The following is a 25,472-nucleotide window of genomic DNA, read 5'->3' on the forward strand; positions in this document are numbered from 1 at the left end:
CAATTAGGCATTAACGATCTGGGTAAACAACAACAGGATTCTCCTCCGTATCATCTCATCTTGCTTAACTTTAAACTGTGTTATTAAATTTTCTGAATTACTTTAATTATTTTAAATCATAAATACTCTTGATTTGCCAAATAGAATTATAGGTATAGTTTAGTAGTAATTAATCCAATTCCCTGTGGTTCGACCTCACTTGCGTAAGCTACTACTTGATTGTGTATACTTGCGTAGTGTTTATAATTTTCGTAACACTCAACAAGAGGGCCTTGACTTCTTTGACACTTTCTCCCCTGTGGCCAAAATGGTCACCTTCAAATTACTTTTTGCCATTTCCACCATTAAAGAATGGCATATTCTACAAATCGATATTAATAATGCTTTTTTAAATGGAGACCTCAATGAAGATGTGTACATGACATTACCTCCTGGACTAACTACTTCTCAATCTGTGGATACAGGTGCTCCTCTCGTTTGCAAACTTCAAAAATCCATTTACGGCCTCAAACAGTCCTCGAGACAATGGTACAAGAAGCTCACTGATGCTCTGCTCCAAGACGGATTCAAACAATCCCAGGCCGATTACACCTTATTTACTAGAGGAACAGATGATGATTTCGTTGCCCTGCTTGTCTATGTTGATGACATAGTGCTCACGGGTCTTAACATCCACACTTTGCAACAAGTTCAGCAGTCTCTACATCAACAATTCAAACTCAAAGCTCTAGGAGAGCTAAGATACTTTCTTGGATTCGAAATTGCAAAATCAAAAGAAGGTCTCTTTCTCTCTCAAAGAAAATACACACTTCAACTACTTGATGACACTAGTTTTTCTGGATGTAAACCGGCTAAAACCCCCATGGATCCAAGGACTAAGTTGGACGATCAGCAAGGAGAACCTCTCACTAATCCCTCAGCCTACAGACAACTAATTGGGAAGCTCCTATACCTCACTTTATCAAGACCAGATATCACTTATGCAGTGAATAATCTTAGCCCATTCATGTCAACCCCTAGAACACAACATCTGCAGGCACTCAACCACCTCATTCGCTATCTTAAAGGAAGCCCTGGTCAAGGCATTCTATATTCAACCACTTCCTCTCTCAAACTCTGTGGTTTCTCTGATTCCGATTGGGCTTCCTGTCCAATTACAAGACGATCAACAACGGGATTCTGCATTTTTCTTGGTGAGTGTCTCATATCTTGGAAAACAAAGAAACAACCCACCATCTCAAAAAGCTCAGCAAAAGCCAAATATAGGGCACTTGCTGCAACAACAAGTGAAATTACTTGGCTCCAATACTTACTTTCAGACTTCCAAATACAACAAACAAGTTCGGCATTCATATATTGTGACAACCAATCGGCTATCCACATCGCCAACAACCCTACATGTCATGAACGCACCAAGCACATCGAACTTGATTGTCATTTTATTCGAGACAAAATCAACAACTCCACAATTCGGCTCATTCCAGTTTCAAGCACATTACAGTTGGTCGATGCCTTCACCAGGCCCTTACCAGCTACTACCCTCACTTCACATATTCGCAAGATGTCTATATATGACATATACAGTCCACCTTGAGGGGGGGATATCAAGAATTAGGCTCCACTTATTTCCCTATCTTTAGTCCTCTGCTACATTACTAACTGTTATTGTTACTGACCGTTATTTTCGTTATGTTAGTTACGTTCAGTTAGTTGTGTCAGTAAGAGTGTTTTTGCTCTTGACTTGAGTTAGTTGGTTGTTATGGTTAGTCTAACTATAGTTAGTCAGTTAACTCCCTTTTCCTTTCTTGTATATAAGTCCTCTTCTCTGTTTTTGTATTCGTTAATTTCTTCTTGTAAAGATTACATTGAACATTCAATAAAGCTTTTTCCTTTTCGTAAGATTGAATTCTAATTAGATTGGATCTGTTATTGAATGTCTATCTTGAAATTCAATTAAAAACCAATCCAATCCAATTATATCTAATACATATTAAAAAAATATTTATATATAATAAAAAAATATTTTGATAATATTTTTACCTTTTTTTTTTTTTTTGAATTTGTAATACTTGGTTATTTTATGTATTTATTTTCATGATGTTTTTTCTATTTAAGTAGTTGGCAATATTGTTGTTTTAGTTATTTCAAACTTTTGAGTGTATTAAACTTGTAAGGATTATATATTGGGAAATTTACATTATATACTAACTTTTGCCATTTTTTTACAAAAATACCGGTATTTTATACTTTTTTGTATTTTTTTATATGTTTCATACTGCAGTATACTGTGTTAAGTTTCACTGGTGTTTTTTAGTTGTTCTACTGTTGTTTTGAGTTGTTCTGCTCTGTGTTTTACTGTTGTTTTATAAAAACACGGTATTTTTGAAAAGATTTCTGTGTGACAGTATTTTTGTAAAAGTTAACCTAAATTCCAGTATTTTTGTAAATTTTCCTATATATTTATGGATTAATTTTACAAATGCACAAAAACAACAAAAATACAGTTTCACGGAATTTTAAACATTTTTACGATTTTTTTGATTTTATTTACATAAAATACGGTCTTTTTATGTTGAAATTTTGTTCATTTGTTGTTAATTTTTTGTTATATGTATGTTATTTTTTTGTTGTTTTTTTGTTGTTATTTTGATGTTATTTTGATGGTACTTTTATGTTGTTTTCTTGTTGATTTTATGTTGTTTTCTTGTTATTTTTTAGAAAACCGTAAAAATGTAAAAAAAAAAAAAAACATTCTTTGAATGTAAAAATGTAAATATTTTACAAAAAATAGTGTCTTATGTAATTATTCCTATAGTTATGTAGTATTAAACTTAAATGAAGGTTTATATATAATTTATAGGTTTTTTTTATGTTTTTAAGTTAATATTAAATTATGTGTGTAATTGAATATCCAATTAAATTTTTTAAATTCAATTACTAATTAGATCAGATTAGAGAAAAATATTGAATTGAACCAGATTAAGTAAAAAATATTGGATTAAATGTCCAACCCTATTGTATAGTCGAATAAGAAATCTCATATAAACCTATTTTTTTATGTGGTATTGTTGAACTTTTTTCTCTTCCTTAATCAAATTGTATTTTTGATAGTTACTTTAAAAAAAATGTATCTTTGATAGTTGATTTGGTGGTTTCACACTTCAAAATTGTTAACTAAACCAATCAGAAAAATATATTTTTCAATTAACAAACCGAATCAACTATCTATCAAACAAAAACATTGCGGTTTGACTTGTTATAATGAATTTGGTTTAATCTCAATAAACACATATCTGTCTCTCCTTTCTCCCTCAAATGCTTGAATAATACTACTGGTACCAACATAAGTCAAGGCAACATTAAAAATGGTTATGACTTACATACTTAAATAAGGTTTCATAAGGAGATGATCACTTTTGTCCAAGTTATATGTATTTTTATATTTATTTTGAACTATATTTTTATAAAAAAAAAAAATGAATAATTAGGCGAATACATACAAAATAAGAATTGAATGCTCCACGGCACTAGATCCGGCTATGGATCTGACCATAATAAATGCTTTACTGCATACGTACATAGATCATATGTCTATTATTTGAATCAGTTTCTTGACTATTAATATATTTATATAATATTTTTTTTTATCTAACTGACGCAAGTCTTCAAAAACATTGACCACAATACATGTTTAGATGAAGACTGAAGACAATTCACACCAGTCAAACAATTCTATTATACAAAACCCTGCTCTGCTACTACCATAATCACCATTTAATGACCATGATTTATTATTATTAGTACCTAAACCCTATTGATTTAGGCTGATAATATTTGTGGGTTTGTTTGGTATTAGTATATTGTAAGTTTAAAGGGTCCTACAATTAAAAATCGAAGTTGAGAAGACATGGAGATCATAATTTAATGAGTTTGTAATTTATGAATACAATTATTGTAGAACTTAGTATACTGACCGATTGGGACCAGTTGCATAATTAGACTGAACCCCAAAAACTTGAAAAACGAAAAAAAGAAATTGAAAAAGTTATGGACATACAGTGTACCATATTCAATGCTTAATTGCTGATAGCCCCATTTGAGTTGTGTACTGTTTGCTTGGTAGTCGACCAAGCATTGGCCATAGCTACCCTCAACTCAACTCACTCATGTAGCTCAGATCTGGCTTTTGGGGATAAACTCAAAACCAAACACTATTATTATTAAAAGAAAAAAAAACAAAAACAGAAAATCTAAAAAGCTTTCTAATAAGACAAAATGTTAACTTGTGACTAATGATATTGATAGCTTAAGTTAGTTTATAGGATTAAACTGAATAGTGACTATGGCATTGCACCTTTGTTCACTAACTAAGGTTTTTCTTATAATTTGGCTAATGACAATGATTTTAGATAAGTAATATTGAAAATGTTACTCAATCACGAGAAACCCACAAGAAAGAAAAGAAAAACTATTTTGTACATAAATTAAATGGTTTACTAAAAAAATAGAAAAAGAAGAAGCTACATATGAACATTACATTGAAACAGAGCAATTTTTTTCATAGCTAGTTATACTTGATTACTCTCATTCACTGTGGATGCCGGAAAAACCTTGTTCTCCGACCTATTCCTGCTCAGCATTCTCTTTAGAGAGCATCCAAATGAAGATGGAGAAGACGAAGATGGCGAAGAACAATCGGGCATTTCAGAATCAACCGGAGTAACCAATACATCAACCACGACTGAATCTGCCGTTGCTGGATTCGGCGAAGCTTCCGTTGAATTAGCTTGGCCGTTGCTGGAATTGACAGTTGCCGCAGCGGCAGCGGCCTTTTCTTCGCAGACTACCGGAGCTCTGCAAATTGGGCAATTCGAGTGAGATCCTAACCACATGTCGATGCATTCTAAGTGGAATTCATGGCTGCATTTAGGTAATTTACGGCCGACTTCTCCGTCTTCGAAGCCGCTCAGACAGATGACGCACTCGAGCTCAAGACCATCGAGATCAACGGCGGCGGTGGAGTTGGGATTGACCTTGTGGACGAACAAGGGTATGGAGGAAATTATAGAAGGGTCGAGACCTTTGGAATGTTGGAATGTTGTGGAAGAGAGATCAAAATTGAAAGGAGGAAAGCTGTGAAAACGAGATGGGCCGAGAACGCGTGAGACGGTGGTGATGGGCCTGTTCCGCCGCCGGTGATGGTGGTGGGCCTGGGCCAAGAACCATTTGGCGTATACATGGAGAAGCAAGACGAAAACGATTACTAAGAGCAAGGAGACTAGAGCTGCCAGCATGACATTGCTGTTGTAAGAGAAAATGCTTTGGACGAGTCGACTCAGAGGGTCGTGGGATTGAGTCGGGAGCGAGTCACCCTCACCAACGGGGCTTACCATTTGAGCCTAATCTTTTTTCTCTCTTCTTTCTTATTTAGTAGTAATGAAATATGACCTTAAGTTTAAGTGACGAACCTTCGTCTAGTTTACTTGAGAGTTTTTCTTTTTTATATAACCAAGAAAGGAAAAAAAAGGCTTACGTGAGATTGAAGTCTTTGTTTGAGCCTTGAGCGATTAAATTGCGGGTCTTTATGATCCCATTCCCTGCATTTGCGTGGTTTGGTCAACAAATCTACTCTCTCTCTCTTTATATATAGACACATACATACAAAGAGTGGTTACTAGTAGAGAAATTTATGTGATTTGAAAGAGTGAGAAAGTCAAAGTGAAAGGCAAGGCTAAAATGAAGGACTCGTGAAGGCGACGGCAGCTGGTTGTGAATGAATGGGTTATTGTAATCATGTGCGATTTGTCTAATTGGGGTGGGTGACTCTCCATCCCTAGAATCTACACGATCTTTTTCTCCTTTTCTTTTAAACCATTCTACTTGGTCTTTTCATTCAATCTTTTATTTATTTACTATTTTTTTTTTTATTTGGAAGGTTTTATGATTGTGTTGTTGTTTCTTGTGTCGTGTGGCTAGTTTTGGTGGGACGTGAGTCTTTTGGACCCCTTTTTGGATGGGCTACTGAATGACTACTCACTTTCAATTCAGGGGTCCCATGTGAAATTAATCACTATATTTGGATCATTTTACTGAACCTGTAAATAGTGCTACCTTGTTGGCTTTCTTGTATCATGTTTTTTTCTTGACCAGTAAAATGCCAAAAATGAGTTTTAGAAAAAGTATCATTTGACTATTGAGACTCCAAAGTAAGGCTGAATGTGAAGTATGAATATAACCTTTAAATGTTATCTGACTTTGCACTAAATGATAAATGGTGGCCAATTAGCTCCACTGTTACTAAATAGCATTTGCTCTCTAAAATTAAGTCACAACTTATTATTTTTAGCTGATCTGACACGTTTTGAAAGTCTGCTCGTGATGGCACGAGTCTCTGCTCGTTTCAGGATGAACACGAAAAAAGATGAGAGTCTTCACATGTCGGTATTTACATATTTACTAACTAGATGACATAAATAAGCAAGTTATGGGACCATATTGGAGGAATGATGCACTAAATATGAGACAACTCAAATTGAATTGAATTGTGTTTTTCTTGACTTGACAGCTTACACATGTTTGTAAAAGAAAACAAAAGTTTGTTTATGAACAATTGGGAAATTTTTGGATGAATTATTATTTTATTACTTATTGATACAGCTTTGACATATATAAATGTGTATGCTGAAGTTACATTTTTGTTAATGGATAAAAGTAATAAAGAATGGAAGGGGTTTCCAGCACTGCCCACCAAAGTTCCAAACCAAAAATTTCGTGCAACCACATACTTCTCAGTCCATGAGTTTGTACCTTTTCTCTTGGACTCCGGCAACTCCCATTTGTATCTCTATTATAGTGTGAAGTGGTATCTGAGATAGAACAAGTACAATAAGTAAAAGAACTCATAATAACACAAAATCTTCACAAAAAAATCCGATTTGCAAATCCTGCGGTTCCCAATTTCTTAGGTATTAAATCAAATATGTTGATTTTTTATTTTAAAGTTATAAATTACCTCGATATGGGGAATTTCTTTAAGAGGCCTATCAGCAAAGTAAGCGTATAATGCCCTCAATACTGCCTGTAATAATATTAATAAAGAAATATAGTTGTTATACTTTGTGGTAAAATATTAGAAACTGAAAAAGCAAGTTCGGAGTATATGGTGACCAACCTGGTGAGATATTACCACGACAGGTGCTCGTTGACGTTCAAGTTCAATAATTACAGGCTCCAGCCTGCAGTTACAGTTGGACTTTAATTCAAGAATTCATTGGCATCAAAATAATTTAAATGAAACTAAATTTCAGGATTGCAACAATGTCAACCTTTGGATAACATCCAGATAAGACTCCCCACGAGGATACCTGTACCTCAGTTTATCCTTCTTCCGTGCCCTGTAAGAAAAAAAAAATGATAGTAAAGAACACAGTATTGAAAGAGCCCCCAAAAATGGTTTTAAGAAGCGGGTCATGATTTAAGAGAGAAAGTGAGAGATGCAACATACTCGTACTCCTCTGGCATGTTCTTCTTTATTTCCTCGTATGTCATTCCATCACAAACTCCAGCATTTATCTCATCCAAGGCGCGCCATTGTATCTATAATTATTTTTAGAAATGGTGAAACCAACTAATCTTTAATCCTTGGTTATAATAAAACAACAGATGTAATGTTTGTTTGATTTTAATAGAATGAACAGACAAAATGACATTTACAGGGCATCCACTTAGAGACCTTTTTAGTCTTACCTTGGGGAATCCAGGAATGTGACTCGCTGTCAGAATAGTTCGCTGCAGTGTGCTAGTCCATATCTAGTCAATGCAAATATTGACCAGTTTATACTTAATTGCATTTACAATAAAGAGGAAGAAAACTTAAAAGAAATTACATCAGAAGTAAAACATTAGAAAATTAGAATTAGATATCAGATGATTAATCAAAGATATGATGCTTACAGAAGCAGCACGTTCTGATTTCAGCCGCTTTTCGACAAAGGTATATAGCTTCTTTGCGTAAATCTCTCCAGCATCACTGTTAAAAAAAGTGATTGTTTCTTTCTAGTAAGCTTCCTCAATCAGTTGGAAATAAAATTTGACAAAAACTAAATGGTGCGTTGGGTAATACTTTTTTAATCAGTTTTTTGTTTTTAAAATTAAAAAAGTGAAAATATTTTCCAAAATCATATTCTTTAAAATTTAAAACTGTTTTTATTTTTCAATTTTTTAATTAAGAATCTAAATTTTAAAAACAAAAAAAATCACTTTTTAAATTTTTTTAAACCGTTTTTTCTTCATCAATATTTTGGACTCCGACTCCAACTTAGACCTTGGAAACCGAACCTGGACCTGGCCCAGACTTAGACCCGCCCCCAATCTCAATCTTGGACCCGGACTCGGACCCGACTTAAATAAAATCAACAAATGAAAATAAAAATTAAATTTACAAAACGTACTTTTGTTTTTTAATTTTAAAATTGAAAAACAAAAATAGTTATAGAGCACATTTTTGTTTTTCAAAAACAAAAATTTTATTTTTATTTTTGTGATTAAAAATTTAAAAACAAAAGTACTACCAAACACCACTATGAAAATGGAATGAACATGTCATAGCATAACGCATTCAAAAAACACAAGCAGAATTTAACAGCACTTTTGAAATATGCTAGCTTCAGCATCATATCCAAAGCAGCCTATTCAATGTCTACAACAGGGTTCTTTAAAAGGACAGCAACTGCAGTGCAAGGCGTTCTCTTTATTTGATTTTAGTTTTTGTTTAGAAAACTGCAATGTGTTCTTAGTTTAGTCTTTTTAGAGATTCTCTCAACTCAAGGAAAACACAAACGAATGATTACTATGCAGCTTAAATTATATTCAGAAATTTTTTATTTTACCAAAAAGTTCAAAAAATCAGGTACCATTGGAATGGTGCAACTCCGAGGAACAAATTGAATTTTAATATACAGTATGACATTTGACATATATATTTTTTAGGACAAGAATATAATGCAATTTCAAAAATGATATATGAACTCTATATTACAGGAAAAAAACAAAAAGTAAAATTATTTTCACGCTCACCTCAATGCAGTGTCACCCCCAATTCTTCCTCTAACATTATCCCTACTTTCTCCATGCCTAGTAAGTAAGATTGGGCGCGGTGTGAGGTGCGTATTCACCTACATGAGTAACAGAAGTGTTAATAAAAGAATTGAGGTAAAACCAAAGGGAAAATGAAATAGCTAATGATCTTTACATATATAGCATTTTTCTATATAATATTTATATATATATATAATCAGTTGAGCAAACTCTCTAAAGCAGGATTTTTTTGTTTTATTTACCACTGCAATTCTGGCAGTATGATAGTTATGAAAAGTGATCGGAATCTATTTTCAAACTGCAGTCCAAATAAAACATCACATAAATGCAAAACATCGCAGATTAAATTTCCCATAATATTGCACGTAAAATACTTTTAAGATAAATTATTTTGCAAACATCCAAAACAAAACCTTGCATTTCATTGTGGTAATTTGAACAAGAATATAATGCAATTACACACCTTTATGTGGCATGATAAATAATATTATGACATTCTGAGTCATGGGAACTTCATTATTGTTTCTAACAAAAAAGCTAATATCAAATATTCTGGTAATCAAGCTTCCTTGGTTGATAAAATTCTTTACCATACCAGGATTATATCTTGCAGTGTATTCCATGTATTTCAATAATAACCTCTAAATATTAGGCTACTAGCACTGAGGATCTCATACGCTATAAACCAGCAACCATTAATGAAGAGTAGGAGTTGAGCAACAAAATTTTTCTACACTTATAAGCAGTAGTTTTTGGAACCATATTCTTCATAGAAATACATACCAAGAAAAAGACAATTCTTCCAGGAAGATAGCCACTGATATTGTTTACCTGTAGATAAATTTAGAATGATTAAAAGAATACTAGTCACAGTATAAATGTTGAGATGCAACCAAAAAATATTAACCTTAGGTGTAAATAACAATTCAAAATAAAATAAATTTCGAACAGAACTGCTCAATTTCAAAAATCAAGAACCCACACAGCATAGTCAACGAAAATTACAAAGTCGTACTCTTCATTCAGCAAGATATTATTTTAACTTATGGATATCCAAATACACGTTGGCCATAAGAAAACCATTTATATGGTAAATGTACTAGAATCATGCAACTGTCGCACTTACTTGTATTTGTCCTCCATGTCCACTAACCATATCAATCATTTTGATATATGATCCTTCTTCAACTGGTTCATAAACCTAGTCAAAGAGGTAAAATCGACATCATTATAATATTATATGAAACTTACCTTTCTAAAAGACTTAACTCCTATAGAACGAACATCAAAGCATTTTCAGGAACTACCTTTTCGTAATTAGCAAGCCGAGTTTTGAAGTCTCTCAATCCAGCCTCAAAATCAGGCCTGCAAAAGGCCGAGAAATTAGTATGTACATAAATGTTGAGAAGGACAAACAACTGGTTCCACAGTGCAATCATACTCTTCTGCATAGTCAGGACTCTGTTGAATTTTAAGACGTATATTTCTTTCAATGATCCGCTCGTCATTGCAAATTGTCTCCAGGAAAATAATCTACAAGAAAAAAATAATGATGAATTTATAAATGTGCACCAAGCAATTGATGAGAAACTTTTAACTCCACAAACTTTGCTCATGGTACCTTGCATTTTCCTTCAGCCATTTTCATCAGCATATTTCTTCTGTGACTATAACTGTTTGTTGCATCAAATATTCCAACCTAAAATTAATTCATTTTGTGGGAATTAAAACAAAAGCATTACATGGAAGCCATAAAGGAATCCCAACATCTAATATCAATGATTTACCTGGCCACCTTCTTGCATCCAGGAAACCATGTCATCAAATGCCAGGGCTGCTACCTAGTACCATGTGATACATTAAAACTATTTACAAAGAGAAAAGGTTAACGTGGTGTTACATTACCAAGCATCCAGGGAATCAAATTTACTATAGGCTTTAACACCCAGTTGGCAAAAAGTGGAATGGCACACCCAATTTATGAAGGTAAACATCAACTAATGACTCATTCAACTATGCATATTTAATAAATTTATTCATAAAGATGGCATCGTGAATGTAAGTCGAGAAATATATTATTTATTTTCCTCCTCAAATGACTTCTTATCTTGCTTCCCTGTGTTTGCATAAGCTTCCCCACACCCCACACCTACCCCCAGCTGTCTTTCTAAAAACATTGAGCTATACTCGCACATTTTCAAAGCATCAAATGCATCTGGTCCTAGAGACTAGTTCTAACAACGTATTTGCAAATAGTGAAGAAAACAAATAGATCTATTCTCAAGCAAAATAGCTGATTCCCTCATTCACAATACAACTAAAGCTTTAAGAAAGCACATGTCTTCCTATAAATGAAAACAAAATTATTAAAAATAAATCAACTTTTCTTTATTGTTTTCTTATAATATATACCTCATTACGGGCTTCAATGCCTTCAGGGTTATCAGCTCGGAAAAAGTCAGCAGACTGCATCAACAAATATCTCATCCATTAAGAAATATCTGATAACCTGACAAAATTAATGTAGTCTTCCCTTGATCTATTTAATAAAAATTCAACTAATACAAGTTGTAAGAAAAAGTGAGCTTGCTGGTCCCGCAAAGAGTATGACTGATGAAGTATCAAAGAATTGATCACTCATAAAAAGGTAGTAAAATGCTTATCTCTAATAAAAACCTCTAGCAATAGATACCTATGAAAGTTTGAACAATAGATACCTGATTAGCTCCATGCTTCAGGCGCCGATACTACCAAAAGAAGGAAACAAGTTATTCAACTTATACTAACTTCATAAGTTAAACTACAAATTTTAAGCACAAAAAATTACGCAAGCAACCTTTCCAACATTGAAGTGTTTGGTATCATGACCCAGCCAGCGTAGGTATCTAGTCAGTTTAGCTGCAGTAAAAGTTTTACCACGAGCAGGTAAACCAACCTGAAGTAAAGAAACATGGTTAGACATTATTGCACTCAGCAAACTAATAATTTACATTTAAAGCACCAACTGAAACCCGGTGATATTGGCAGCATATCAAATTTCTGACTTTTGGAATGTGAAAAAGTTATATTGAACTTCAGCTTTCTTAAGTTTATGACTAAGAATACAAAAAAAGTAGGTGAGAAAATGTTTCTGCTATTGAATCTTTTTTTTTTCTTTTTTTTATTTTATTTCATAAATCAGGAAAGAGAGTACCAAGACAATTGCCAAATGTTTATCCTCCTTTGGTCCAAGCATTTGATCAGCTACTGCTGCTGCTGCAACAGCTCCAGCAGCTGCTGGCATTGAATTCTAACAGCCAATAGAAAACAGGGTGAAAGAAAGTCTTAAATAAATCAGTAAGTGCAATATAAATATTCATAGGAAAAAAAAAGAAAAATGTATTTCTACACAAACCTTGGTTTCTGTGTCCAGTTTGAGATCAAAAGAGAAAGTAGAAGCACTAGACGATTTAACCAGCCTAGGAGAACCAACACCTCTGTCCACAAAGAGACCCCTGTGACTATCTTGCCTTTGCAAAGGTGAAAGCGTTCCCACTGACTTAGATTCTACCATCCCAGAAGATACATACACCTTGGACGGGTCTGGGACAACAACCTCCATCCCCTGGTATGAAATTAGAGTAATGCATTCAATCTAGAACACTACAAAAACTACTTTTTTTGGAGGATATTCCAAACACACGAGTACGGCGTACCCACACATTGATCACAAAATGCTCTCCAACTTCATACACAAATATCATGTCTAAACTAATGATTCAACATTAATTTACGTACTTACTAAAAAAATAAATAAGCTTTGGATGAACATGGTTGGTATGATGACGGTGAACTTAAGCATCAAAAGTCTACAAAATACAGTGAAGAACCTCATATGATCCAACATAACACTTTTGCGCACACAACTTTCTAAAGCTCTAATTTACACAATATGAGTTGCTGAAACAAACCTTTTTTGGTGAAGTTTGATCTGCAGACACACCAGCACCATCTTTGTAGGTATATGCAGCACTGCTAGACCCATCAGCTTTTGAAAATACTCCAGTAAGGGTTAATGACCTAGGAGTCTCTGTCATGTTAGCTGCATAAACCAGACCTGAAGTGGCAGAAGTTGATGGAGCTGGGACAACATAATGTTCAATATCAAGGTCCAAGCTAGCTGAAGATCCATTCTGTGCATATATAGGCAAGTAATAAAGAGGAGGGTTCGGGAATAATATTAATCTAGCATAACAATTCAAAGCAATTCAGCAAAAATAAATAATAATTTGAATTTGATTGGAAAGCACCCTAATTTGCAGCATATAATTTCAAGACCTAAGACTTTGGACGGGTCAAACATTACAGGAAATTTAGAAATGCAAGTGTAAGACTCTTAACACACCTCAACACTGATCTCTGGCACTGAATCTATACGGACATCAGGAATCCCTCGTACAGACGAAGGCCTGAGATTTTCTTGATAAGCCCTCCAACTAGCTGCAAGATCGAATGGCGATACCCTGTCTGCTTTAATGAACACTCGATACTCCAGAATATCATCTCCATTTAGCTTAAATAGAGCCACTCTTGCATCCCCTTGCAAGGTTCCCCTAATAAGTCGACGATTTGATCCTTCCTCAACTACACAAGGCACACTGCTGTGCTTTGGCTTCAAAAGGAACTTGAAATCCAATGATTCTATATCCATCATAAACAGAAAAAACACAAATAGAACCATTAAAAAAATACTTGACGAACTATTAAGTCAAACCAGCAAGAGAACGTTGACCATATTTTAATCCAATCCAATAATAAAGACACCTAATACTTCTTTCATCCTTCCTATTTGGTTTCTATTTTCAATATGTTTGTGAGTAAAACTCGTGAAAACAAACCCCTTCCCTGAAGCTGAAGCTGAATAAACCTAAGTTCACAAGATAATAGTAAACGTAAACAACACCAAGATTCGTAATTGAACAAAGCATGATTATAGTCAGTCGTACAATGAGTTCTTGTATAGGTCATTTCAGCAAAAACCCAAATTAGGAAAGGCTAGTCTTATGTATTCATAGCATAAAGCATTTGAATTGAGAAGAAGAGCCACGAGAAAGCTACCGTGATTGGGAGGAACAACAAAGCTCAATTCCCACATAGAGGCCGATTCCCGTTCCATAGAAAGCTAAAAACGTCCACCAAGAACAATAAATTTAAATTCATATATACCATTTTACCAACAATAGCAATAAGAGAAAAAAGTGATATATAGGTAAAATTCTTACAGCTTTAGAAGAATCCCAAGAACCAATAAGCGGAACAGAGCCGTAGACATGAGGAATGAGCTCCTCTTTGAGCTTGTAATTCTCCATTTTCAACGACACATAAAGTTGACCACCTGCCTGGTCTAAATTTTCCCCTTCTCTTCCATCGCTTCCATGAGAAGCCCCGTCCGTATCTTTAGACGACCCCGTCCCCATCTCTATAGCTCAAATTCTCTCCTTTTTTTCTGGTTAATAATATCTTCACTGACTCATATACTGATATACATATACATATACATATTATATATGCAGAATCAACGGTTTATGATGATCTTAGTTTAGCGATTCTGGATAGAATAGAAGTGAATGAGAATGAAAGTGAAAGTGAGAGGTAGATTAGAGAATCAATAAAGAAACTATGTGCGCATGTGTGTGGTTATGGCTGAGTGGGTTCAGTGCGCCATGTTTGGACTTTATCGATAAGAAAAATTGAGAAAAAAGATATCGGGAGAGAGAGAGAGAGAAAACGATGGTGGTGTTGTTCGAGGTGGGTACTACTGGTCGAGATGGTATTTTCTCTCTTGGGCTGGTAGAAAGGCCCAATAGGGGCCCACAATTGCTCACGTGTCATCAACGAAGCTTGTTTATCTTCTCAAAAATCAGTTTTAATTAGCTTACTCGCCTTTGCGTGGAAATGACCGTACGGTCAGTTTGTCCGGATGACACGTGTACAGATTGGGTTTGTATGGAACGGACAGAAGAGAAGTGATTTTAAAGCATCTCTCATACAAGTAATGTTGAAAGTTTGTCACAAAATCCTATACCACTTTAAAATATAACATATTATTTTCTCATTCTTTTATATTACTTTTGATTTTTTTTAAAAAAAAAAATAAAATATAAAACTTAAACTTTGCAGTTATTACATAATATATTCTTAAAAATGGAAAAATAGAAAGTTGACTAAATTAGTTGTAGATAAACGCTCACATATTTACATTATAAATCATAAAATTACAAATTCTAAAAATATTACAAAATAAACAACTAGCAAAAGAGCACATGACTCTATTACAAAAAGAGGAGTGATTTTCAATTTCCCACCTAGAGTCCACCCTAGCGATGGAATTTATTACTGTCTTAAAGTCACTCTCAATAATAATAAATTTGCATTCTAATTCTAAAGCCACCTCTAAAACCAAGCAAATAGACGCCGCCTTACCGTAAAGAGCGTCAGTGAAATCCAATTTTGCTAAGGTCACCCAAATCACCTCACCAAGTAAGGGTGAGCAACGGTCGGTTTGGTCAGTTTTTTACACAAAAAAAATCCAAAATTCGGTTTTCGGTTTTTATGGTTCTAATCCGAAAACCGACCGACCATTATAAAAATATAAAAAAAACGACCGTTTTAATCTACGGTTTGGTCGGTTTAAACCGACCAAACAGAACTTTATTTTTTTAAAAAAAAATAAGTTTTTAAATTTTTTATAAATATTTGAAAACTAAAAAAATAAAGTATTGTATCAAATATCATATAATTTAAAAATAAAACTTTCTTAGTTAAATAAATAATGTAAAACAAACTTTTTTAAATTTGTTCAAATTATTTGTACTACTAATATGATAATGAGTTATATTAAAAAATTAGTATTATTTTATGAATGTGTGTATATAATACGTAAATGCATCAAATTATAATAAAATAAAATAATGAATAATTGAGACTTTAAATAAAAAAGATATAAGTAAAATTAGTTTAATAAAATTGTATATTAAATAGGTAGAAAAATAATATATATGTTCGGTCGGTTCTCGGTTTAATCGGTCGGTTTGCCATTGACACTAAAACCGACCATGTTAAGGCAGTTTTAACCGAAGGCGGTTTTTTCGGTTTTCGGTTTTTTCGGTGTCGGTTTTTTCGGTGTTCGGACGGTCGGTTTACTCGGTTTGGTCGGTTTCTTGGATTTTTTGCTCACCCCTATCACCAAGGTGTTTCTAGCAACAACTGCAATGCACATGTGTTTCGAACCTACTTTGACGTCGCAGTTCAGTTTGAACCAATCTTGAGGAGGCGGGCACCAAGCAAGAGAGCGGCTCGGAGAAGGAGGATGGATAAAGGAAGATTTGTAATCTGCAAAAGAGTGAAAATTTTAGTCAATACATTGCTTCACATTATCCATTTTATGATGTACCTTATCATTCCAAACTCTCCATATCGTGTCCACAACAACAGAAGCATAAAGGAACACCTCGTCCGGGTTTACACCTTTGTGTTGAAGATTCCAAATGAACTTAATCCAATCACAGACTCTAATCCCGGTGTCAGACATAGAAAAGATTCTCCACGGGGAAGTGCACCACAAGTGATAAGCAAGGTTGCAATGAAGGAACAGGTGCCCAGTCGATTCATCTTCCATTCCACAAATTGGGCCATGTGTGTCCTCGATAAGAAAATCTTTATTTAGAGTCGACCTGGTCAGGAGCGCTTCGGAGAGAATGCTCCACCACAGAATCTTGTGACGCTCAAAGATCTTGCTATTCCAAAGATTGTTCCACAGAACTGGAGGCCCCTGACAGTGGAGGTTTCTCTTGAGGGCTTGGATAAGATATGCTGACTTACAAGAGAACCGGCCATTACCTTCCTTCGTCCAAATCCAATGATCTTTCTGTTGGAAATATTTTACTAGGATCTAGATTTACTAACAAGTATGTTTCATTAACATCCTAATATGAATTTCTAAAACAATGAAATAAACACATAAGGGTTTAGGAAACCTTACATTGGGTGCAGCGGAATATAATGACTCCTTCCGTTCAGATATCTAGCCCTTGATTCCTTTCTATAGCAGAGCATTATCAATATCTGTACCTGAATCTTTTTCACTCCTTCTTTGATGCTGATTCTCCTGTGTTGATTGGATTCTTCACAGTCTTACACACTATGATTGAGGTACCACTTGATGTATGTGGGCACTCACTCTATCACTCAAGGTTCGAAATTATTGAAGAATAAAAGAGAGAATTGGTTTCGGCTATAGAGAATAGAAAGAGGCTCAGTTTTCATCTGACAGAGTTAAGTGTGAATGTGAGCCATCACTATCTATTTATAGGTAATCACCTAGGTTTAGGTTAGATTTAATTAGCATTAAAATAATAGGAAAAATAAATGATAAAATCACACTAAGTGTGTCGGCCATGGATTGTGGATTGGGCCCACTTTGCAATTTTGCAATTTTGTCATTTTTTTATCTCATATTCTCGAAAACGCCAATTTTCTAATTTAACCACTTAAATGTCAATTCCAATTATTTAATAACTAAAAATTAATTATTAAATAATATTGTCATTTAATAAATTTATTAATTAGACTTAATAAAGTCTTTCAATTAATAAATAAAACCTAGAATCTCTTTTCTTCACAATTTTGCCCTTACTTAGTGAAAATTCATAAATTAGACATAGTCTTATTTTAGAATTATAATTGATTAATTAAAATCAATTAACTGAGTCTTACAAGCAGTATGGTCTCAACTAGTATGGGGACCATGGGCCTATATAACCGAGCTTCCAATAAGCAAATCAAGAATTTACCTAGTAAATTCACTAGCTTATTAATTCCTTGTTGCATCCACTCTTAGAACTTAGAATTGTACTCTCAATCATACATAACGCTCTATATGTTCCATGATATAGATACGCTATAAATTATCCATTGATATAATCCCAATAATCAATGATCCTCTATAGATGATTTACATTGCATAGGGATAAAAAAATATCGTTATACCCTTTCAATGTATTTTATCCTTAAAACACTTGCCCCTTATAAATGATATTTTAGTGAAATAATATAATCACTAAAATGAGATCTCAATCATTTATCTCTATTTAGCAAGCTCGAAGGAAATCATCGTTTCACTTCTAAATACCTATAGAAGCTATAGATTCCATATCTATGATTAGCGCTCCCACTCAATTGCACTATCATGTTCCCAAAATGTACGTATCACCCTGACCCGAAAGTAGGCTTAACAAACAAATCAGAGAACATGTATAATACTCTTGAGATCGAACCTAATCATGTCAGGATTAAGATCACTTGATCTAGGATCAACTAGGTGATATTGAATTGAATAGATATTACGGTAAATTTAACATATCTAATTAAAGTTCAATATCGGTCACATCCAATGTATACTCCATACATCCAATACTGGTAAACTTTGTCAATGCCCTGGAAAGGACATAACACTTATCCAAGGTGTAAGTATACCTATCGTTGATTACCATGGCAGTCTAAATCCAATGAACTGACAAATCAGGGAATTAAAACTTTCGAACATATAAACATGATTATATTCCACTGTGCTGACAACACTATAATCATGTAAAAATAAATATGTTCTGGACTTAATAGAATTTATACCTTAAATATAATCATGAAATAAATCATGTGAACCATGCAACATTAAAATGTTATTTCTGATCTTTATTAATTAGTAAATCTGATTATATTGAAATGAGTTTTATTTAGGGCACAAATCCCAACACTTTCCCCCACCCTGTAGGTCTACCCCTCTTTAAAATGGCCACAATTATTTCATTATCAAATAGGTTATGCAGCTTCTGGATATCCTAGTCTCCCCTATCAATCAATTGATTAGCCACTTTCCCAGATATAGGAACATGCATCCGCTCAGCCTTTGGAAAAAATTTCTTACCATGAGTGATCCAAGGGTCGTCTCAGGATATCATTAGCTTTTACCATGTTTTTCCAAAATCATGAGTCAGAAGACTTGGCCTTGCACTTGAGCATATATGTTCCTCTCAGGTATTTTGCTCTTAAAATTTGGCAGCACAAAGATTGGGATCCTGTAAACAGATTCCATCCCCATTTAACCAAGAAAGCCAAATTCATTTCTTTAGTTTTCCAAAAGCCAAGACCCCCACGGAATTTAGGGAGGCACATCTTGTCCCAAGATTTCAAGTGTATCCCATGGTTACCTTTATCAAATCCCCACCAAAAGTCACGAACCATTCCATCTATCTTTGTAGCGAGATGACTAGAGAGCTTAGTAGTTTCCATAGCATAGGCTGGCATAGCCAGACCCACGAATTTAATGAGAGTTGCACGGCTGCCTTGGACAACGTTTTTGCCTTCCACCCTTGTAATTTGGAAGTTAGATTCTCAAGAATAAAATTGAAATCTTCATCCTTGCGTTTTGACTAGAATAAAGGGAGACCTAAGTGTAAAGTCCTTTTTTGGCAAGTTAGTTGACAAAATAATTTTTCCTTTTATGGTAAGATTGTTGTGCATTCATATTCGATTTCTTGCCTTATAAATTCGGATTGTAGTTGCTCTTTTCCTTGTTTGGAAAGTTGCACTTTCAGCTGAACTTTCCTTTGTTGAAAACTTCTTAAAAGATAAGGAATTCTCTTTTGGAAAGTTGTCTTTTTTAGGGAAACTTTGATTATTGCCTTTTCCTTATTGATTTCGATTGTATCTTGATACAATCAGAATATCTAATCTGTTTTTGGCAGGAATCAAGCTTTGATAGAGGATCGGACCCGATTATAGCAAGTTTCCCATTTCTTGTGTGATCTGCTGCGTCAGCATCCGAATCTGATGTAGTAGATCATGTTTCTTTAGGAAAGTTCTTGTACAGCTGTAGATTCGAACTTGTGGTTGCCTCTAAGGTTTCTATGTTCTATAAATAGAGCCTAGAGAGCAACCATTCGAATCAACTCTTCCATTAATTATTTTTTGCATTTATCTTTTTTGAGAGAAGAGTGTTTCTTTGTTTTGTGAGAGCCTAGTTGTTCATCTAGGTTCTACTTGTTTATTTTCTGTTCTTACTCTATCCTAGAGGTTGTGAAGAACTACTTGACTGAACAAGAGATTGGTCTTCGGGAGAAGACTTGGTAAAGCCTTACTTCGGGAGGAAGTAAGCACTTGGTCTTCGGGAGAAGACTTGTTGAAGCCTTACTTCGGGAGGAAGTAAGCACTCACACTTCAAAGACGAAGGGAGTTCGGGCTTGAAGGTGTTTCAAGAAGTCAGATTCATAAAGTGGATTACAAAGGATTTCGGCAATACTTTAGAGGGAGTCTAAACTTGTTTAAGTCAATTGTCTTTGTAATTTTGATACTTTATTAATTAATTTCATTCTCTGGGCGTGGCCCTGTGGACTAGGAGTGTTCGTTAGAACACTGATACCACGTATAAATCTCTTGTGTCAAGTTATTTATTTTTCTGCAAATATTTTATACTCTGCCTATTCCGTTTTGCTGTAGCAGAATTACTTTCTGCTTCTGCAAACGCTTCCAGTTTTTATATTTTCTTATATACAACTGACATTTGCAAAAACACGGTTTTTTATTTGGTATCAGAGCGGGACACTAAACTCTTAGTGTGGTCATATAACGTTTTTGTGTTAAAATGTCATTTTTTGCAGAAGGAAGTTCTATTTCTAGACCACCGTTACTTAATGACTCTAACTATCCTTATTGGAAAGTTAGAATGAGGGCCTTCATCAAATCTCAAGATGAGAAAGCTTGGAGAATGGTTCTATCAGGTTGGTCTCTTCCAGTTGAGACAGATTCTTCAGGTAATACTACTATAAAATCTGAACTGGAATGGTCTATTGAAGATGATGAACTTTCTGCATACAATAGCAAAGCCTTGCATGCTATCTTTAACGGTGCAGGTGACGGTTACATTAAACTTATATCATCTTGTGTTTCTGCTAAGGAAGCTTGGGAGATCCTTCAAACTCAGTTTGAGGGAACTTCTGATGTGAAGAGATCTAGATTTATCATGCTTCAAACTAAATTTGATGAGCTTAGAATGTCTGATAATGAAACCTTAACTGAATTCTATGAAAAATTATCTGATATTGCTAATGAATATTTTGCTCTTGGTGAAAAGCTTGATGACTCTGTTCTTGTGAGAAAAATTGTTAGAGTACTTCCAGAAAGATTCGATACTAAACTTTTGGCAATGGAGGAAGCTAAAGATTTTAGCACAATGAAGGTGGAAGAATTGATGGGTTCCTTACGTACTTTTGAATTAAATCAACAGATTAAACAAAAGGACAAACCCAAATCCATTGCTGAAAAAGGTAAAAGTATTGCTTTGAAAGTTGCTGATAATGAAAATTCTAATAGTGAATGTGATGATGAGATTGCTTTATTAACTAAGAATTTTCAGAAATATATGAAAAAGATGGGAAATAAAAAGAATATTTCGAAAGGTTCAAAAGGTAATACTTTCATTAAACCATCTGTCTCTAACAAAAAGGGAGTTCAGTGCAGGGAATGTGAAGGTTTTGGGCATATTCAAGCTGAGTGTGCAAACACCTTGAAAAAGAATAAGAAAAGTTTTAATGTCACTTGGAGTGATGATGAAACCGAAAGTGATGAAGATAATTCTGAAAAATGTTGCCCTAACTTCTGTTATGACTAATGTGTTGTGTGATTCACAGGTGAAAGCTAGATTGGTATGTTTGAATAATACCACCGAACAAGAGGAATCAGATTTAGATGAGTCTGAAATCTGTGAAGTGTCTCTTGCTGAATCATACAAAGTCATGTATGAAAAATAGATTCAAGTTGCTTCTGAAAATAGAGAGTTGAATAAATTGAATAAAAAATTGTCTCATCAAATTGAAATGTGTGAATTGAAAATAAAAGAGTATGAGACAAATGCTTGTGATAAAGATGAAAAAATCACTCTCTTAAAAAGGGAACTTGAAAATTTTAAGAAAAATGTTCAAATGCTTAATCCTGGATCTTCTATTTTTGAAAAAGCTCAGAATGCAGGTCAAAGAGGTTTCGCAGGCCTTGGATCAAATGGGATGGAAAGTTCTGGAGTCACGAAGTTTGTAAAATCTAGTGTTCCAACAAACCACTCTGAGGCTACAAAGTCTGTTGCAACAGTATCACGGACTGTTGTAGCAAGAGCTGTTTCTGATGTTGCAAAATCTTCAGGATTTTCGAAAAGAGTAAGATCTCAGGTAAAAAGATTTGTTCCCACTTGTCATTTTTGTGGTAGAAAAGGACATATCAGACCTAAATGTTTCACGTTGAAAAATCTGTTTAAAACAAATTATTTTGATAATTTGGAAAAATCTCAAAAGAAACATAAAGGTTTGAAACAAATATGGGTAAAAAAGAATTGTCTAGCTGGTTTTTCTGATAAAACTGCTGCATCTCAAATGTGGTATTTTGACAGTGGTTGTTCTAGACATATGACAGGTGACAAGGACTTTTTGACTAACATTCGGCCTATGCAATGTGGAGAAGTCACTTTTGGTAATGGCTTATCTGGAAAAGTTGTTGGTATGGGAACTCTAAATTTTGAAGGGTTACCTAGACTGAAAAATGTGATGTTAGTTGAAGGACTGAGGGCTAATTTACTTAGCATTACTCAAATTTGTGACCAAGGGTTTACTGTTTCATTTGATAGTGATCATTGCTATGTTCTTAATGATGATAATGAATGTATCTTGCAAGGATTTCGATCCAATGATAACTGTTACACTCTAACCCCTATGTTTACTTGTCATTCAGCTATCAACAACACCACAGATTTGTGGCATGCCAAGCTTGGGCATATTAATTATAAAAATCGGAAAAATTTGTCAAATGCAGGTATTGTTCGAGGACTTCCCAAGCTTGGTAAGGAAAGTGTTGGTAAGTGTGAACCGTGTCAACTTGGGAAGCAATTAAAAATCACTCACAAGCCTGTGTCTGATATCAATACCTCAAAAGTATTGGAATTGCTTCACATGGATCTTATGGGTCCAATCCAAGTTGAAAGTTTGAATGGTAAACGATATATCGTTGTTTGTGTTGATGATTTCTCTCGTTTTACTTGGGTAGATTTCTTAAGAGAAAAGTCTGACACTTTTGATGCCTTTAAAACTCTTTGTTTGAGATTAAGAGTTGAGAAAGGTTGTAATATTGGGAAAATTGTTCGAATTCAAAGTGATCATGGTAAGGAGTTTGAAAATTCTGTGTATGATGATTTTTGCAAGTCTACAGGTATAACTCATGAATTTTCAGCTCCCAAAACTCCTCAACAAAATGGAGTTGTTGAGAGGAAGAATCGAACATTGCAGGAAATGGCAAGAGTGATGTTAAATAGCAAGAAGTTGACAAAGCGCTTATGAAATTTTGAAGCTATTAACACAGCTTGCTATATAATAAACAGAGTGTTTATTCGTCCAGGTACCTCAAAAACATCTTATGAAATCTGGAAAGGTAAGCGCCCCAATGTAAGTCATTTTCATGTTTTTGGATGTGTGTGTTATGTTTATAGAGATCGTGAGCATATTGGTAAATTTGATGCTAAAAGTGATGTTGGTGTGTTTATTGGATATTCCTTAAACAGTAGAGCTTATCGTGTTTATAACATGAGAACTCAAACTGTTTTGGAATCAGCTAATGTGGTTGTTGATGATTTTAAAGATTTTTCAGAATTTTCCACAGAAGCCAAGATAGATAGTCTCATGGATGCTCCTCCAGAAGCAGCAAAAGCAGATCCTGATGCAGCAGAACCCATTTCTGATACTGCAAATGACGAATCTGCTGCTGCAACTGAGACTGGAGAACCAGAACCGTCTATCTTGACTCATCCAAACATCATCACTGACTCTATTCAGAAAGAACCAAGCACCAGAGTCAAATTGAATCATCCAAAAGATCTCATTCTTGGAAATCCTGAAGAAAGCATGGTAACTCGCAGAAGGTATGTTAATCTGATCAGCTTTCTTTGTTTTGTTTCTCAATATGAACCGAAAAATGTGAAGGAAGCCATGACCTTTGAGGAATGGCTCAATGCAATGCAAGAGGAACTCAACCAATTTGTTCGCAACAAGGTATGGATTTTGGTCCGAAGACCAAAAGGTATAAATATAATTGGAACAAAGTGGTTATTTAAAAATAAAAGTGATGAGTTCGGTACAATTGTGAGAAACAAGGCTCGTTTGGTGGCACAAGGGTACACACAGGTAGAAGGTATTGATTTTGATGAAACTTTTGCTCCTGTTGCAAGATTAGAATCAATTCGTTTACTTTTGTGTATTGCTTGTATTTTGAATATTAAATTGTTTCAAATGGATGTAAAATCTGCCTTCCTATATGGTATTTTGAATAGGAAGTTTATGTTGAGCAACCAAAAGGATTTGAAGATCCTTAATTTCCAGACCATGTGTACAAGCTTGAAAAAGCTTTGTATGGTCTGAAACAAGCTCCTCGAGCTTGGTATGAAAGGTTAACTCAATTTTTACTTTCTCATGATTATCAAAGAGGTAGTGTAGATAAAACTCTTTTCATCAAGCATATAAAATCTGATTTTATCATTGCTCAAATTTATGTTGATGATATAGTTTTTGGTTCTACATCTAACCATGAAGTGCAGGTTGTTGTTGATCAAATGTAAAGTGAATTTGAAATGAGCATGGTTGGTGAGCTTACTTTCTTTTTGGGTCTTCAAGTGAGACAAATGGAAGGAGGTACATTTGTATCTTAAAGTAAGTATGCTAAGAACCTTGTCAAGAAATTTGGTCTTGAATCGGCTAAGCAGGTAAGTACTCCAATGAGCACCACATTGAAATTGACAAAAGATGAGAATGGAGTAAAGGTAGACACTACACTTTATCGTAGCATGATTGGAAGTCTTTTGTATTTAACTGCTAGTCGTCCTGATATTTGTTACAGTGTGGGAGTTTGTGCTAGATATCAAAGTAATCCTATGGAATCTCATGTATCAGCTGTAAAAAGGATTATTCGATATGTTAATAGCACTCTTGATTATGGAATTTGGTACTCGAAAGATACTAATTCTAATCTTGCTTGTTTTAGTGATGCAGATTGGGCAGGCAATGCTGATGATCGAAAGAGCACAAGTGGAGGGTGTTTCTTTCTTGGGAATAATCTAGTATCTTGGCATAGCAAGAAACAAAATTCCATTTCTTTGTCCACTGCCGAAGCTGAGTACATAGCTGCTGGCAGTTGTTGTACTCAATTGTTATGGTTGAAATAAATGTTGATTGATTATGGATTTGAATTGGGTGTTTTGACTATTTTTTGTGATAACACTAGTGCCATAAATATTTCCAAAAATCATGTTCAAC

The 25,472-nt window shown here is 34.4% G+C and overlaps 3 protein-coding genes across 3 annotated transcripts; 1 reads left to right on the forward strand and 2 right to left on the reverse strand.

Annotated features, from left to right (window-relative positions):
* The first annotated feature begins 307 nt into the window (after nucleotides 1-307).
* Nucleotides 308-1,594, forward strand: LOC133034384 (uncharacterized mitochondrial protein AtMg00810-like). Its single transcript, XM_061109463.1, has one exon. The coding sequence runs from the start codon at nucleotides 308-310 to the stop codon at nucleotides 1,592-1,594; it is 1,287 nt and encodes a 428-aa protein (XP_060965446.1).
* Nucleotides 1,595-4,403: 2,809 nt separating this feature from the next.
* LOC115718792 (RING-H2 finger protein ATL63) lies at nucleotides 4,404-6,376 on the reverse strand. Its single transcript, XM_030647617.2, has one exon. The coding sequence runs from the start codon at nucleotides 5,391-5,393 to the stop codon at nucleotides 4,569-4,571; it is 825 nt and encodes a 274-aa protein (XP_030503477.1). The 5' UTR covers nucleotides 5,394-6,376; the 3' UTR covers nucleotides 4,404-4,568.
* A 142-nt stretch (nucleotides 6,377-6,518) lies between these two features.
* On the reverse strand, nucleotides 6,519-14,945 carry LOC115718791 (6-phosphofructo-2-kinase/fructose-2,6-bisphosphatase). Its single transcript, XM_030647616.2, has 23 exons — nucleotides 14,358-14,945; nucleotides 14,194-14,257; nucleotides 13,481-13,776; nucleotides 13,047-13,268; nucleotides 12,491-12,700; nucleotides 12,290-12,385; nucleotides 11,933-12,031; nucleotides 11,814-11,843; nucleotides 11,509-11,562; nucleotides 10,884-10,937; nucleotides 10,718-10,795; nucleotides 10,538-10,629; nucleotides 10,404-10,461; nucleotides 10,223-10,297; nucleotides 9,880-9,927; nucleotides 9,076-9,173; nucleotides 7,954-8,029; nucleotides 7,747-7,809; nucleotides 7,505-7,596; nucleotides 7,326-7,394; nucleotides 7,172-7,235; nucleotides 7,013-7,078; nucleotides 6,519-6,866 (listed from the first exon to the last, which is right to left on the reverse strand). Exons 1-23 carry the CDS (start codon nucleotides 14,550-14,552, stop codon nucleotides 6,789-6,791), a joined length of 2,277 nt encoding a protein of 758 aa, XP_030503476.1. The 5' UTR covers nucleotides 14,553-14,945; the 3' UTR covers nucleotides 6,519-6,788.
* Between the last annotated feature and the right edge of the window lie 10,527 nt (nucleotides 14,946-25,472).

Source organism: Cannabis sativa, chromosome 2, assembly GCF_029168945.1.
Source record: "Cannabis sativa cultivar Pink pepper isolate KNU-18-1 chromosome 2, ASM2916894v1, whole genome shotgun sequence".
Classification (NCBI taxonomy): Eukaryota; Viridiplantae; Streptophyta; class Magnoliopsida; order Rosales; family Cannabaceae; genus Cannabis; species Cannabis sativa.